Raw genomic sequence first — 13,365 nt, forward strand, 5'->3', positions numbered from 1 at the left:
TGAGCCACAAAAATACTGTCGATAGGCAGAAAAATAATGTCTTAGCAACTCACATCTATGTTAGTTGTTTGTTTCTAGGTCTTGCTAGCTCAAATTCCACTTGTCCGTCTAAAAGATGCCTTTGTTTTTGAGAATCCATGTGTTTGTGTAGGTTCACCACTTTCTTTTAATCTTCTGAATACCTAAAATAAACCTTTGAAATCTAGATCAAGCACAGCCTGGGTTGAGATGAGAGAAAACTGAGTGGATGGTTGTGTGTGTATCAATGTGTAGAAAGAGGCATCCATTGTTATGGCAACCAGCATCCTTAACTGATGCAATCCTGTTCCCAATAATATGAGATGTGATTAAAAATTGACATTGCAGCAAGGAAGAACACATGCGATGCGTTGGCGTGGCAACCAGAATAGTTAAATTCTGCGTAAATGTAAACCTGTTGATCACAGCAATTTGGAGAATTTGCCTACATTTCATTAGGAACCCTTTTCTCACCTGGCCTGGGAAGGAGTCAGGAGCCTGGAGGTCTGACACGTGGCCATGACTTAAGTCCAAGTAAAACCAAGGGATTAAATTAAATAATTGTTTCTGTAAAAACAAGGGATTAAATTAAATCATTGGTGTGGGAGAAGGGGCTGGATGGTGGACTGTACCAAAAGTTACCCTGTTTTCATCTGTATGCCGTACATCATTTAGTCACTGAACAGATATGTATTAAGCACCCACTCTGTGCCCCGCTCTGGGCTAGGTACTAGGAATACAGAAACTAATGTTTCCTACCCTCTTGGAGCTTGAAACCTCTTAGCCTCTTGAATTACTCAAATCTATGTGAAGTGCCACCTGTGGTATGTGTAAGCGAGGCAGGTATCTTGTGTTACCAGAACCAATAACAAGGAGATTTGATTAATTAGAGAGATCAGGTGGAGGCGAAGAGATCAAATTGAAGCAGAGAGGCGCAGTGACTGCTACACCACCACAGGAACCCAAACTCAAAACGACCATACGCCATGAAGTGGGTGATAGTCTTTACAAATGTCGAAATGGAGGACCTGGAGGATAGTGATGTTACCCAGCCCATGGCAGTGGGGTTACCCAAAAGTAGACGCCTCTAATGCCACTCTTTATGCCCGGCAGGGCCAGGACCAGAGCCCCCGCAAGAGGGTTCCTCTTTCCGGTCGCACGTGCCCTTCACCCTTTCCGAGGCCGTTTTTTTGACGCTCCTGAGCTTCCCTCCTCCAGGGGGGAGGGCAGGCGCGGTGGGAAGGCGTTGGACAGAGCAGACACTCGGCTGGGGTGCGTGCCCGGGGGCAGCCTCGTCTTTTGTCACTAACCACTCAGCTCGGTAGCCCTCCAGGCTGTCTCTTCGAGCTCCGCGATCTCCGCGCCCCGGCTCTGCTCTGCTAACTGTGATGCAGGGGTTCGGGGGCAGGAAAAATCTCGACCCGCCACGCCCGTGCGGCATACCTGTCCTAGGTTGAGGGGGCATGAGGCGCGCACAACCAGGGCCTCGAAGGCAGGCAAGAGGGCGCGGGCGCCACCGAAGCCTGGGCCTGCGCCTGGGCCCGGCAGATGTGCCCAGCGCTCGGGCCCCGCGCTCTGCGTCCTGCAGGGAGGCGGACCCGCCCCGCCGAGCGCGCAGGCGCGCGGCGCCGGGCTCGGACCGTAGCTCGGCGCTGGGCGGCCACTGGCTGGCCGGGCAGGTAAGCACCCAGCGGCTCGTGGGCTCAGACCCTGCGGACCCTGGGCGCCGCGCCACCCCACTCCGCCTAAGGCGGCGAGGGCTCGGGTCTGCGGCTCCGGCGTCTCGGTCCTTCCGAGCGCCTCCGGCGGGGGGCGCGGGCTGGGAAGGAGGTTCGGAAAAACGCCGGGGAAAGCGGTCTGGGCGGAGCGCGCAGGGGGCCGGGCGGGTGCGGGGCTCCAGGCCCAGTCGACCCTACGGCGTGGCTTCGGGCTGCGATCAGGAGGGGCGAGGAGGGTGGAGGCTGCGTGTTTGGAGATATGCAATCAATTAAGAGTTTTTTATTAATGGAAAGGAGGTGTGGAGGGCGGGGTTTTGGTTTTCTTGGGAAATGAGTCATGTGGCAAACTTTCCTATTACTAATTTTCGATTTTTATAATGGAATATGGAATTTTTTCTCTCTCTCTCTCTCTTTTTTTTTTTTTTTGGCCATAAAGAATAAAAAGAATTCCGCCATTTTGGCGTTTTAAAAAGTAACCGTTCTGCGGAACTGTTGGATCAGTGACCGCCCCGCCCGCCTTTGCCTATACCAGTCCCGGGAGGCTGGTGACGGTTCCCGATCCTAGAACCCTGCGCTCAGGGCCGCTACCGTCCCCTCCCGCGTCCGGGAAGCAGCTGCGGCGAGGGGCGGGGCCGAGGCCCCAAGTTTGTGGATCTCAGCTTCGCTGTGTGTTGTTTTCGGGGTAGCTGTCGAGGGCTCTACTCCCCACCCAACACCTATAGTAAGGGCATTTATTGGGCGTTTTTGTACACAAGGCCTTGGAAGGCAAGGGATTGAGGAAACCTTGTCAGACATGAAGAGAAAATACCCATGGATACATTCAGCCAATATATATTTATTGAGCATCTGCTATGTACACGGCTCTGTGCTGGGGCTACAGTGGTTGTTTTAGGTCGGGTCCCCTGGAAACAGACTCCGATAGCAATATTTGAGTGTAGGTTTATCGGAGTGCTCTTGGGAATATCACCAGTAGGGGAATGAAGGCGGGTTGGGCGGAGGCAGAAGCTGAACTGCTGATGTAGTCTCAACAGAGGCCTCAGCCTGACCTAATGGAAGCTCTGGAACTGACATGGCCCTGCAGAGGTGTTCCGAAGTAAGGCAAGGGGGTGGGGTCTCCACACCTCATAGCAACTCATCATTGGCTGGCGGCTTCCAGGAGAGCGTTCAAGCCTGGTAGCTTTCTAGGCTCTGAGCAATTCCAGGAGAGGCTGACGGCAGAAGGCTGAAAACTTTTTTCAGTGTCCACCAGAAACCCAGACTCTTCTGAGTTCCGTCTCACTTCATGGCCGACTCCTTCTCAGTCTCTTTTCCTCTTCCCAACCTATAAATGTGGGTGTGCTCCAAGGTTCCCACTTTTTTCTTTATATTCAGTTATGTAGTTTTCTTTCTTTCTCTTTCTTTTCCTTTTCGTTTTCCTTTTTTCTTTTCTTTTTTCTCTTCCCTCCCTCCCTCCCTTCTTTTCTTTCTTTTTCTTTCTTTCTTTCTTTTTCTCCCCCCCTTCCTTCTTTCCTTTCCTTTCTTTCTTTCTCTCTGACAGGGTCTTGCTCTGTCGCCTAGGCTCGAGTGCAGTGGTGTGATCATAGCTCACTGCAGCCTTTACCTCCCAGGCTCAAGTAACCCTTCCGCCTCAGCCTCCCCAGTAGCTGGGACCACAGGGGTCCACCACCATGCTCAGCTAATTTTTAAAATTTTTTGTTGAGGCTGAGGCCTCACTGTGTTGGCCATGCTAGTCTCAAACTCCTGGGCTCAAGTGATCCTCCCACCTTGGCCTCCCAAAGTGCTAGGATTACAGGCATGAGCCACCGGGCCTCACCCCAGTTCCGTGTTTTTAAATGCCATCTACACATGCTGTTCTTCAAATTTATACCTCCAGCCCCAACCTCATCCATTATCTCCAGAGTATAAGCTTCATGAGAGCATTTGGTCATGTTTGTGACTGCAACCACAGAGCACAGAATGGTGCTGACACCCACTTGGTCCTCCAATGCTTGCTGAAGGCAGCAAGCCCAAACAGAAAGGCAATCTTTAAATCCAGCTTCTGCAATAGACCTGAGATGTGACAGGTTTTGACACAGAGTGAAGTTCTTTTAGAAATAACCACATTCACTCTTAACTGTCAGTGTTTCAAATAAAAAGATTAACTCTATTTATTTGTTTATTTATTGAGACAGGGTCTCACTTTGTGACACAGGCTAGAGTGCAGTGGTACGATCTTGGCTCACTGCAACCTCCACCTCCTGGGTTCAAGGGATGCTCCTGTCTCAGCCTCCTGAGTAGCTGGGATAACAGGTGTTTGCCACCCTGCCCAGCTAAATTTTTGTATTTTTGGTAGAGATGGGGTTTCAAGATGTTGCCCAGGCTGGTTCTGAACTCCTGGCCTCAACTGATCTGCCTCCCTTGGCCTCCCAAAGTGTTGAGATTACAGGCGTGAGCCACCACACCTGGCCTGCCTGGCTAACTTTTGTAGTTTTTTTTTTTTTTTCCCTCGCTCTGTCGCCCAGACTGGACCGCAGTGGCCAGATCTCAGCTCACTGCAAGCTCCGCCTCCTGGGTTTACGCCATTCTCCTGCCTCAGCCTCCTGAGTAGCTGGGACTACAGGCGCCCGCCACCTCGCCCGGCTAGTTTTTTGTATTTTTTTTAGTAGAGATGGGGTTTCACCATGTTAGCCAGGATGGTCTCGATCTCCTGACCTCGTGATCCGCCTGTCTCGGCCTCCCAAAGTGCTGGGATTACAGGCTTAAGCCACCGCGCCCAGCTATGCTGCAGTTTTTTAAAAGCCTCCTAAATTTCAGGCTGAAAACAACAAAAGTTTAGGTCTGTCTCATGCTACATGGCTTTTTTTTTTTTTTGAGACGGAGTCTCGCTCTGTCACCCAGGCTGGAGTGCAGTGGCCAGATCTCAGCTCACTGCAAGCTCCGCCTCCTGGGTTTACGCCATTCTCCTGCCTCAGCCTCCTGAGTAGCTGGGACTACAGGCGCCCGCCACCTCGCCCGGCTAGTTTTTTGTATTTTTTTAGTAGAGACGGGGTTTCACCGTGTTAGCCAGGATGGTCTCGATCTCCTGACCTCATGATCCGCCCATCTCGACCTCCCAAAGTGCTGGGATTACAGGCTTGAGCCACCGTGCCCCGCCTACTTTTGTACTTTTGTAGAGATAGGGTTTCACCATGTTGCCCAGGCTGGTCTCCAATTCATGAGCTCAAAGCGATCCACCTACTTTGGCCTCCCAAAGTGCTGGGATTATAGGCGTGAGCCACCACGTCCGGCCTAACTCTATTTAAAGGTATTTAAAATAGTACAAGTACTTCAGCTGTGCAAAGCAAATTGGAATTGAAATTCAGGGAATTATGTTTTATAACTTTTTTTTCTTTTTTCTCTTTTTTTTTTTTTTTTGAGATGGAGTCTTGTTCTGTTGCCCAGGCTGGAGTACAGTGGCATGATCTTGGCTTACCGCAACTTCCACCTCCTGGGTTCAAGCAATTCTCCTGCCTCGGCCTCCCAAGTAGCTGGGATTACAGGTGCCTGCCCCCACGCCCAGCTAATTTTTTTGTATTTTTAGTAGCAATGGGGTTTCACCATGTTGGTCCGGCTGGTCTCGAACTCCTGACCTCAGGTGATGTACCTGCCTCGGCTTCCCAAAGTGCTGGGATTACAGGTGTGAGCCCATGCACCCAGCTAATTTTTTTTTTTTCTTTAGAGACAGGGTCTCGCTCTGTCACCTAGACCAGAGTACAGTGGTGAGATCATGGCTCGCTGCAGCCTTGACCTCCCAGGCTCAAGTAATCCTCCTGCTCAGCCTCTGGAGTAGCTGGGACTACAGGCATATACTACAACACCTGGCTAATTTTTATTTTTTTAATTTTTTATAGAGACAGGGTCTCCCTGTGTTGCCTAGGCTGGTCTTGAGCTCTTGGGCTCAAGCAGTCCTCCCACCTCAGCCTCCAAAGTGCTGGGATTACAGGTGTGAGCCACTGCATTGGACCCATACAGTGTTTTGTTTGCTTTTGTTTTTTGAGATGGAGTCTTGCTCTGTCTCCCAGGCTGGAGTACAGTGGCATGATCTCAGCTCACTGCAACCTCCACCCTCCACCTCCCAGGTTCAAGCGATTCTCCTGCCCCAGCCTCCCCAGTAGCTGGGATTACAGGCACATGCCACCAAGCTGGCCCCATATACTGTTTTTTATTAACAAGTTCAAGTTACTGAAATCCAACACAAGTACTTATTAAGCACCTACTATGTGCCATGTACGAAGTGTTGGGGATATAGCAATGAACAAGACAGACAGTCAGCATTTATGTGGAGATGACTGATCAAACACAGAAATAAATGAAGATCACTTTTGATTATAATGAAGGATGAGAAAGAAAGAAATATATAATAGTAATGAGACAGCTAGTGGTGGGAAGGGGTGAGGGGTATGCTGCTGCTTTAAATTCCTTGGTCAGGCCGGGCTCGATGGCTCACGCCTATAAACCCAGCACTTTGGGAGACCGAGGTGGGCAGATCACCTGAGGTCACGAGTTTCAGACCAACCTGGCCAACATGGTGAAACCCCGTCTCTACTAAAAATACAAAAGTTAGCCAGGCTATGTGGTGTGTACCTGTAATCCCACCTAGTCAGGAGGCTGAGGTAGGAGAATTGCTTGAACCCTGGAGGCAGAGGTTGCAGTGAGCCGAGATGGTACCACTGCACTCCAGCCTGGGCAACAGAGCGAGACTCCATCTAAAAAAAAAAAAAAAAAAAAATTACTTGGTAAGGAAAGACCTCTTCTGAGGAGGTGACTATTGAATTGAGGACTGGAGGATGGGAAGGAGCCAGTCAAGCAGAGAGCTTGGGGAAGGGCGTTCCAGGGGTAGGGAACAGCAAGGGCAAAGGCTGTGAGTGGGAATGTTGGTCAAGCAATAGAAGGAAACCAGAGTCTGTTGACTGGAGAGAACAGGGGAAGAATGGCATAGGATGAGGCCAGAGGGAAAAGCAGAGGTCAGATTTTCTAGGGCAAAGCACTTTGATTTTACTCTAAGGGCAACAGAGAGCCATTGAAGAATTGAGATAGGGAAATTATGTGATTTGGTTTATGTTTTTAAAGTTTTTCTTACTGGGGAGTAGACTGTAGGGGTGCAGGAAAGGAAGCAGGGAAATGGGCTAGAAGGCAATTTCAGAAGTCCAAAGAGAGCTGCTATTGGCTGGGACCAGCATGGCAGCAGTCGAGATGGAGAGAAGTGGTTAGACCTTCAGTGTGTTTTGGAGGTAGCACTGACAGGCCAAGCTGTGCTGTCCAACACAATAGTCATGGCTACTGTCGCTATTTATTTTCTTATTTATTCTCAGAGACAGGGTCTCGCTATGTTGCCCAAGCTAGCCTCAGACTCCTGGGCTTCAGCCATCCTCCTGGGTCAGCCTCCAGAGAACTTAGGACTACAGGCATGCACCACTGTAACTACCTTCTGGTAACTTTTAAATTTAACTAAAATAAAATAAAATAAAAAATTCAGTTCCTCAGTCATAGTAGCCCATTTCAAGTGCTCAGTAGCCACATGTGGCTAGTGGCTACTGTGTTGGACAGTTTAGGTATTGGACAGTCTCATGATCACAGAAAATTCTACTGGACCGTGCTGGTAAGGCAAGTAGGACAGTGGTCAGTATATTTTAGGTGCTGAGTAAATAGATATTAAGTATATTCTTTGTATCTCTAGGTCTTTTTCTTTATGTTTTTACCTGTTGAATGAACTCTATGAAATGCCTCTACTGCCTTTGCATTATTAAAACAAAATCACGTACTGACTTGACTGCATTTTCGTACACTACGTCTTTGCTCTTCAGATGCGTACATGTGTTCAGCAGATATCTGAGTGCCCACCCTGTGCTTGGGGTTGGAGGGAGTGGTGGACAGGGCCATAAAAGAACATGATCAGGAAAGATCCCACCTCCCAGGAAGATGAACCCTGTGTGGGTGAAGGAATACCTGGTATTCAGAGGTCTCTGAATCCCCAGAGGGAGGAGGGAGTGATTCTAGTGGGGATAGAGGGGGGGTCAAGAAAAAGGTGAGTTTGGATGTGGCCTGGGCTGTGTCCTGGAGACAACTGGCCAGACAGAACCTTGACCCTAGTCATGCTCCCCAGAGTCAGTGCTGTACATCACAGTTTACAAAGTACCCTCACACATGCCACCCTACCCATCCTTACCATCCTTACAGAGACTGGGGAGGTGCAGGGCCTGGCCAGAACAGGAGCCAGACCTGATGCTGGTCTTGAAGACACCCTACTCCCCACAGGACTGAGGCCTTTCTCTGCAGGTTACGGGTTTGAAGGTGGCCAGCTTCTCAAAGAAGCCCCATCCCTTCACATCTCCATTGCTTCTGTAACAGAGGTCCCCACCTGATCACCCTGGGGGCTGTGTTTGGCTTGTAGGCCTGCCAGGATGGAGGGGCATGCTGAAATGGAGATGCTGAGGACACTGAAGGGGCCTTCCACAGGGGAGGTCAGCGTGCACTTGATGGCCAGAGACAGCCCCGGTTCTGGTCCTCACCTGCCCGCAACTGCCTTTATCATTCCAGGTGAGTCAAGCTAGGGTAGGAGTCTGGGGAGGAAGAGCATCTCTGTACTTGCACAAGCAAGTGTGGATCCTGGAGAGGGGATGACTGTTTTCACTCTCCTCCACCTGCCTTCCTTCACATGCCTACACATGCATGGCAGGATTGAGGCAGGGCCACTAGACTCACCCGTGTCGTGTCTATTTGTATATCTGTTTACAGCCAGCTCGGCCAACCTCGGCCTGCCCAGCAGTGCCCTGGATGTGTCTTGCTTTCCCCGGGAGCCAATCCATGTGGGTACCCCGGAGCAAGTGGCCGGCAGCGAACCGGTTCCTGCCACTGTCCTGCCGCAGCTTAGTGCCGGGCCGGCCAGCTCCAGCACCAGCACAGTGCGGATTCTGGAATGGACAGAGGCCACGGCCCCGCCCCCTGGGGGCGGCCTGCGGGTCAGTGTCTGTGGGGATTGGCTAAACCTCGTAAACCACAGCCATGGGGCGGGGCTTGCGGGCCCGGAGGCCGGACCTGAGGCGGAAGCAGGGGAAGCTGGCTAAAATGTTGGGCCCTAGGGGTGGGCTTTGAGTGAGTGACTCTAGGGGCGTGGCTTGAGTTGAAGCACTCCTAGGCCCTGGGGACTATGGGGGCGTGGCTTAGAGTGAGGCACTCTGGGACTGGGCCTATGGGTGTCTGGGGGCGTGGCTTAGAGAGGGGCACTCTGACTGGGCCTGTGGTAGTTTGGGGGCGTGGCTTAGAGTGGGGCACCGTGGGACTGGACCCCGCAGGTGCTTGGGGGCGTAGCCTGGAGTGAGGGTTTGGCTGGTATAGCTTGGAGTGAGGTGCCCTGGCATGGAGTCTTGAGGCCTGCTGAGGGCGTGAGCTGGCATGAGGCGACGAGAGGGCCATGGCCCCGACGCCGAGGTGGGTCAAGGGCCCGTACGGGAGTCGCAATCCTCAGACCCTCCCGCGCTCCAGTTCCGGATAAGCGAGTACAAGCCGCTGAACATGGCGGGAGTGGAGCAGCCCCCGAGCCCCGAGCTGCGGCAGGAAGGCGTGACCGAATACGAAGATGGCGGGGCCCCTGCTGGAGATGGCGAGGCGGGCCCCCTACAAGCGGGTAGGAGCCCCGCTCCCCAGGCCCTGAGCTGGGCCCTGTGCGGGTGGGGTGAGGCCTGAGCCCCAGGAGGACCGGGGGCGGGGCCCAGGGTGGTCCTGGGGTGGAGAAGGCTGGAGGAGGCCATCCGATGCGGAGATGGACTGAGGCGGAGGCAGGGTCTGAGGGGGCGTGGGCGGAGCCTGAGTGTGGCTGCAATGGGGAGGGAGGCCTGAGGCCCATTTGGCCCCCGCAGAGGACCACCCCCAGAATCCTCCAGAAGATCCCAATCAGGACCCCCCAGAGGATGATAGCACCTGTCAGTGCCAGGCGTGCGGGCCTCACCAAGCCGCGGGTCCAGATGTTGGTTCCTCTAATGATGGCTGCCCTCAGCTGTTCCAGGAGCGGTAAGGGGAGGAGGTCGCAGCCCTACTCGCTCTGCCTTCAGCCCCCAAAGCCTCATTCCTGTTCAGGGGTTAGGAGAGGGTCTGGGTGGTGCAGGGCGGGTGGTTCTTTCTCTAAGGCTGGCCCTTCCTCAGGTCAGTCATAGTGGAGAACTCCTCAGGCTCCACCAGCGCTTCTGAGCTCCTCAAACCCGTGAAGAAGAGGAAGCGCAGGGAATACCAGAGCCTATCAGAGGAGGAGTCGGAGCCAGAGGCCATGGTAGGAAGAGAGCAGTGGGGAAGGGAGGGGGAAGCTATAGCTTATGCCTCAATTCCCACTGTCGCCTCCGTCGATCCAGATTATGGAGCTGGGCCAGAGAAGACACGCATAATGACTCACTCATCATATTTGGGGGTCCCATCCTGAGTCAGGTCTTATACCTGCTTGAAGGGAAATGAATTAATCACTCTCCTGATTTTCCAGAGCTCCCATCTCAGTTTAGTGTCAAGGTTAAGACATAGTCATGCGAACTAGTACCCAAAGTACATGTGCAGGCAGCTGGAAAACTCCATCACTGGGGTCCAGTACCTAGGCCAAAGGCCAAGGAACACCCAGGGCTCTAGCTGCAGAAGCTGGAAGGGACAGAGCATGAATTCTACTGGGCATGTAAGAGCATCACAAAGGAAGTTTTTATGTACCAGATAACAAGGAAAATTGTAGTCAGGCTGTTTAATTAGGATATGCATGCTCATGTGAGTCTGTGCTCAAGTGATAGGGGGATGTGTGCTGGAGCCACACTCCTGCTGGCAGCCTAGAAGAAATTCTGCCTGTTTGGGGCAGAATACCACATGGCCAGAGAGCCAGGTAGGGGCCAGGATCAGACGCTAGCACTTCATCCCAAACCATGAGGAGAAGAAGCTGGGATCAGGCTTGCCTTCTACAGGAGAAGCAAGAAGAAGGAAAGGACCCAGAGGGACAACCCACCGCTAGCACCCCGGAGAGTGAGGAGTGGAGCAGCAGCCAGCCTGGTACGATGGCCTGTGTGTATATATTCGTGTGAGGTGTGTATGCGCCTTTGAAGGTGTGAGGCTGGGAGTGTGGGTTATGATTGTGATGGTAGGTTGTATATACATAAATGAGCGCGAGTTAGTGTGTGTGAAAGAGAGAGAGACAGTGAGAGGCTGTTTTGGGTTTGTGTATTAGTGTATGTGTGTTCTTGGGGGTTATATCATGTGTTTATTTATCCTCTTATTACCCAGTCATGACTAGGCCCCAGTGCCAGGGAGATCTTGGCTCAATTTTTGAAGACTTGAGTAGCTTTTACTGGCACCACATGTCATTGCTTCTCTTTAGTGGTAGGGCAACCCTGCACTGGTCATTGGTCTGACATTCCTGTTTGGAACCCTATTCTCACTCTTTGATTCTAAGAAAAATGGAACAGAGGTCATTCATATCTCCAACCTTGAGGCCTTCTCTATTACCATCTCCACATTCCCATATGACAACTGTCAACTGTAGCTAAGTAGCATTGTCATACTTGTAATCACATAGATACTATGTAGCAATTTGTTTAATGTCTCTCCTCCGCCCTCAAAACCATCAACACAAGGACGGTATCTAGTTTTTTTTTCTTTTTTTAAATTTTTTAAATTAAAATTTTTGGAGGGTGACAGGGTCTTGCTCTATTGGCCCGGCTGGAGTACAGTGGTGCAAACACAGCTCACTGAAGCCTTGACCTCCTGGGCTTGAGCAATCTTCCCACTTCAACCTCCTGAGTAGCTGGGATCACAGGTGCATACCGCCATGCATGGCTAATTTTTTAAATTTTTTAAATAGAGATGGGGATCTTACTTTGTTGCTCAAGGTGGTCTTGATCTCCTGGGCTCAAGTGACCCTCCTGCCTAGGTTTCCCAAAGTTCTGGGATTACAGGTGTGAGGTACCACACCTGACCCTCTTTTTTTTTTTTTTTTTTTGAGATGGAGTTTTGCTCTGTTGCCCAGGCTGGAGTGCAGTAGCACAATCTCAGCTCGCTGCAACCTCCGCCTCCCAGGTTCACGCCATTCTCCTGCCTCAGCCTCCCAAGTAGCTGGAACTACAGGTGCCTGCCACCACGCCTGGCTAATTTTTTGTATTTTTAGTAGAGATGGGGTTTCACTGTGTTAGCCAGGAAGGTCTCGATCTCCTGACCTCATGATCCGCCCGCCTCAGCCTCCCAAAGTGCTGGGATTACAGGTGTGAGCCAACGTGCCTGGCCTGGTCTCGAACTCTTGACCTCAGGTTATCTGCCCACCTCAGCCTCCCAAGTGGTGGGATTACAGGCGTGAGCCAAGGCACCCAGCCTTTTTCTTAATTTTTATTTTGGATTTAAGAGGTGGAGTTTCACTCTATTGCCCAAGCTGGTGTGTAGGGCTATTCACAGACACACTAGAGCCTTGGATTCCTGGGCTCAAGGGATCCTCCTGCCCCAACCTCCTGAGTAGCAGGGATTATAGGCATGGGCCATTGCACTTGGTTCTTGTATCTGTTTTATTAATCATTGTATCCCTGGTGCTTAGCTAGAGTCTGGTATGGAATAGGTTCTCAATCAGTGTTTGTTCAGTGGAGGAATGGATGATTTGTATGTTGGTGGTTTCTCTTGGACTATGGCTTAGTTGCCTCAGTCACTGTCTTTCCCGTCCTACAGAGAACCAGACAGATGAGGTCATTTCTTAGGACATTATCCTGCCTTGATGGATCCAGTACCAGCTGGAGGAGCCCAATCTGCACCCACGGCTCTGAACTTTATAGTGCCTCTTCCAACTTCTGCCCATTGTAACCAAACCAGAATTTCACTGTTGTGTCTCACCTATGGTATTCATATCAGAAGGCAAAGGTTTAGCTCGCTTTGGTTTATGGCCTCTTAAGACTTATGCAGAGGAAAGAAGCAGTGTGTTAACTACTGTTGGCTCAACTGCTCTATCTTGCTTAGATAAATAGATTCGTAAATCAGCATTCTTTCAGCGAGGTCCTGTTGACCAGTGCGAAGTTATCTTTGGATGCGCACTACTCACCGCCTCAACTGTCAATAGTAGTGTGACATTTCCCCCAGTGCTTTTTTTTTTGTTTTGTTTTCCAAGGAAAGAAACTCTATCAGTAGACAGAAGTTTGCATCTATGACTGAAATGTTTTCTACTCATTTTCAGAGTCTTCTGACAAAAGAATCCAGGGGGTAGGAATGGGGGTTGGGATTGCTTGAGTTTCTTGTATCTATGTTGGATCTATACTGTATTTGGCAGTTTGATGGCCAGCTTTTCAATTCATGTGACGCAGACCTGACATACCTAGAGCTGACTGAGTGCTCCAATAGTTTAAGAGTTAAAAACGTGTGACTTGTGTGCCCATTTGGGCCTTCTCTCTCATAGGTCTTCTCCTTTTTGATAACCATGTTTCGTAAATGATCATTTTCTAACACACACCATTGCAAGTTTCTAAAGCTTACTTAGTCGTTCATAGATATTCTGATTGTGGTGACAGTTATAGTAGTCCCCTTTTATCTGCAGGGAATATATTCCAGGAGCCCCAGTGGATGCTTGAAACCATGGATAGTACTGAACCCTATAGATACTGTGTTTTTTCCTATCCATACC

At 50.8% G+C, this 13,365-nt stretch overlaps 1 protein-coding gene across 6 annotated transcripts in view; it reads left to right on the forward strand.

Moving 5' to 3' along the window:
• The first annotated feature begins 1,551 nt into the window (after positions 1–1,551).
• Positions 1,552–13,365, forward strand: part of L3MBTL1 (L3MBTL histone methyl-lysine binding protein 1) — a 45,471-nt gene continuing 33,657 nt past the window's right edge. For all 6 annotated transcript variants that reach the window (XR_002515120.1, XR_002515121.2, XM_021921037.1 and 3 more), the window contains exons 1-7: positions 1,552–1,697; positions 8,146–8,291; positions 8,490–8,713; positions 9,237–9,378; positions 9,611–9,761; positions 9,894–10,017; positions 10,682–10,766. Coding sequence is in view for 4 of the 6 variants with exons in the window: in XM_021921037.1 (XP_021776729.1) it covers positions 1,567–1,697; positions 8,146–8,291; positions 8,490–8,713; positions 9,237–9,378; positions 9,611–9,761; positions 9,894–10,017; positions 10,682–10,766 (1,003 nt within the window). In the remaining 2 variants the exon portion in view is untranslated. The remainder of the gene's footprint in view (positions 1,698–8,145; positions 8,292–8,489; positions 8,714–9,236; positions 9,379–9,610; positions 9,762–9,893; positions 10,018–10,681; positions 10,767–13,365) is intronic.

Source organism: Papio anubis, chromosome 16 (genome assembly GCF_008728515.1).
Source record: "Papio anubis isolate 15944 chromosome 16, Panubis1.0, whole genome shotgun sequence".
NCBI classification, from domain to species: Eukaryota; Metazoa; Chordata; class Mammalia; order Primates; family Cercopithecidae; genus Papio; species Papio anubis.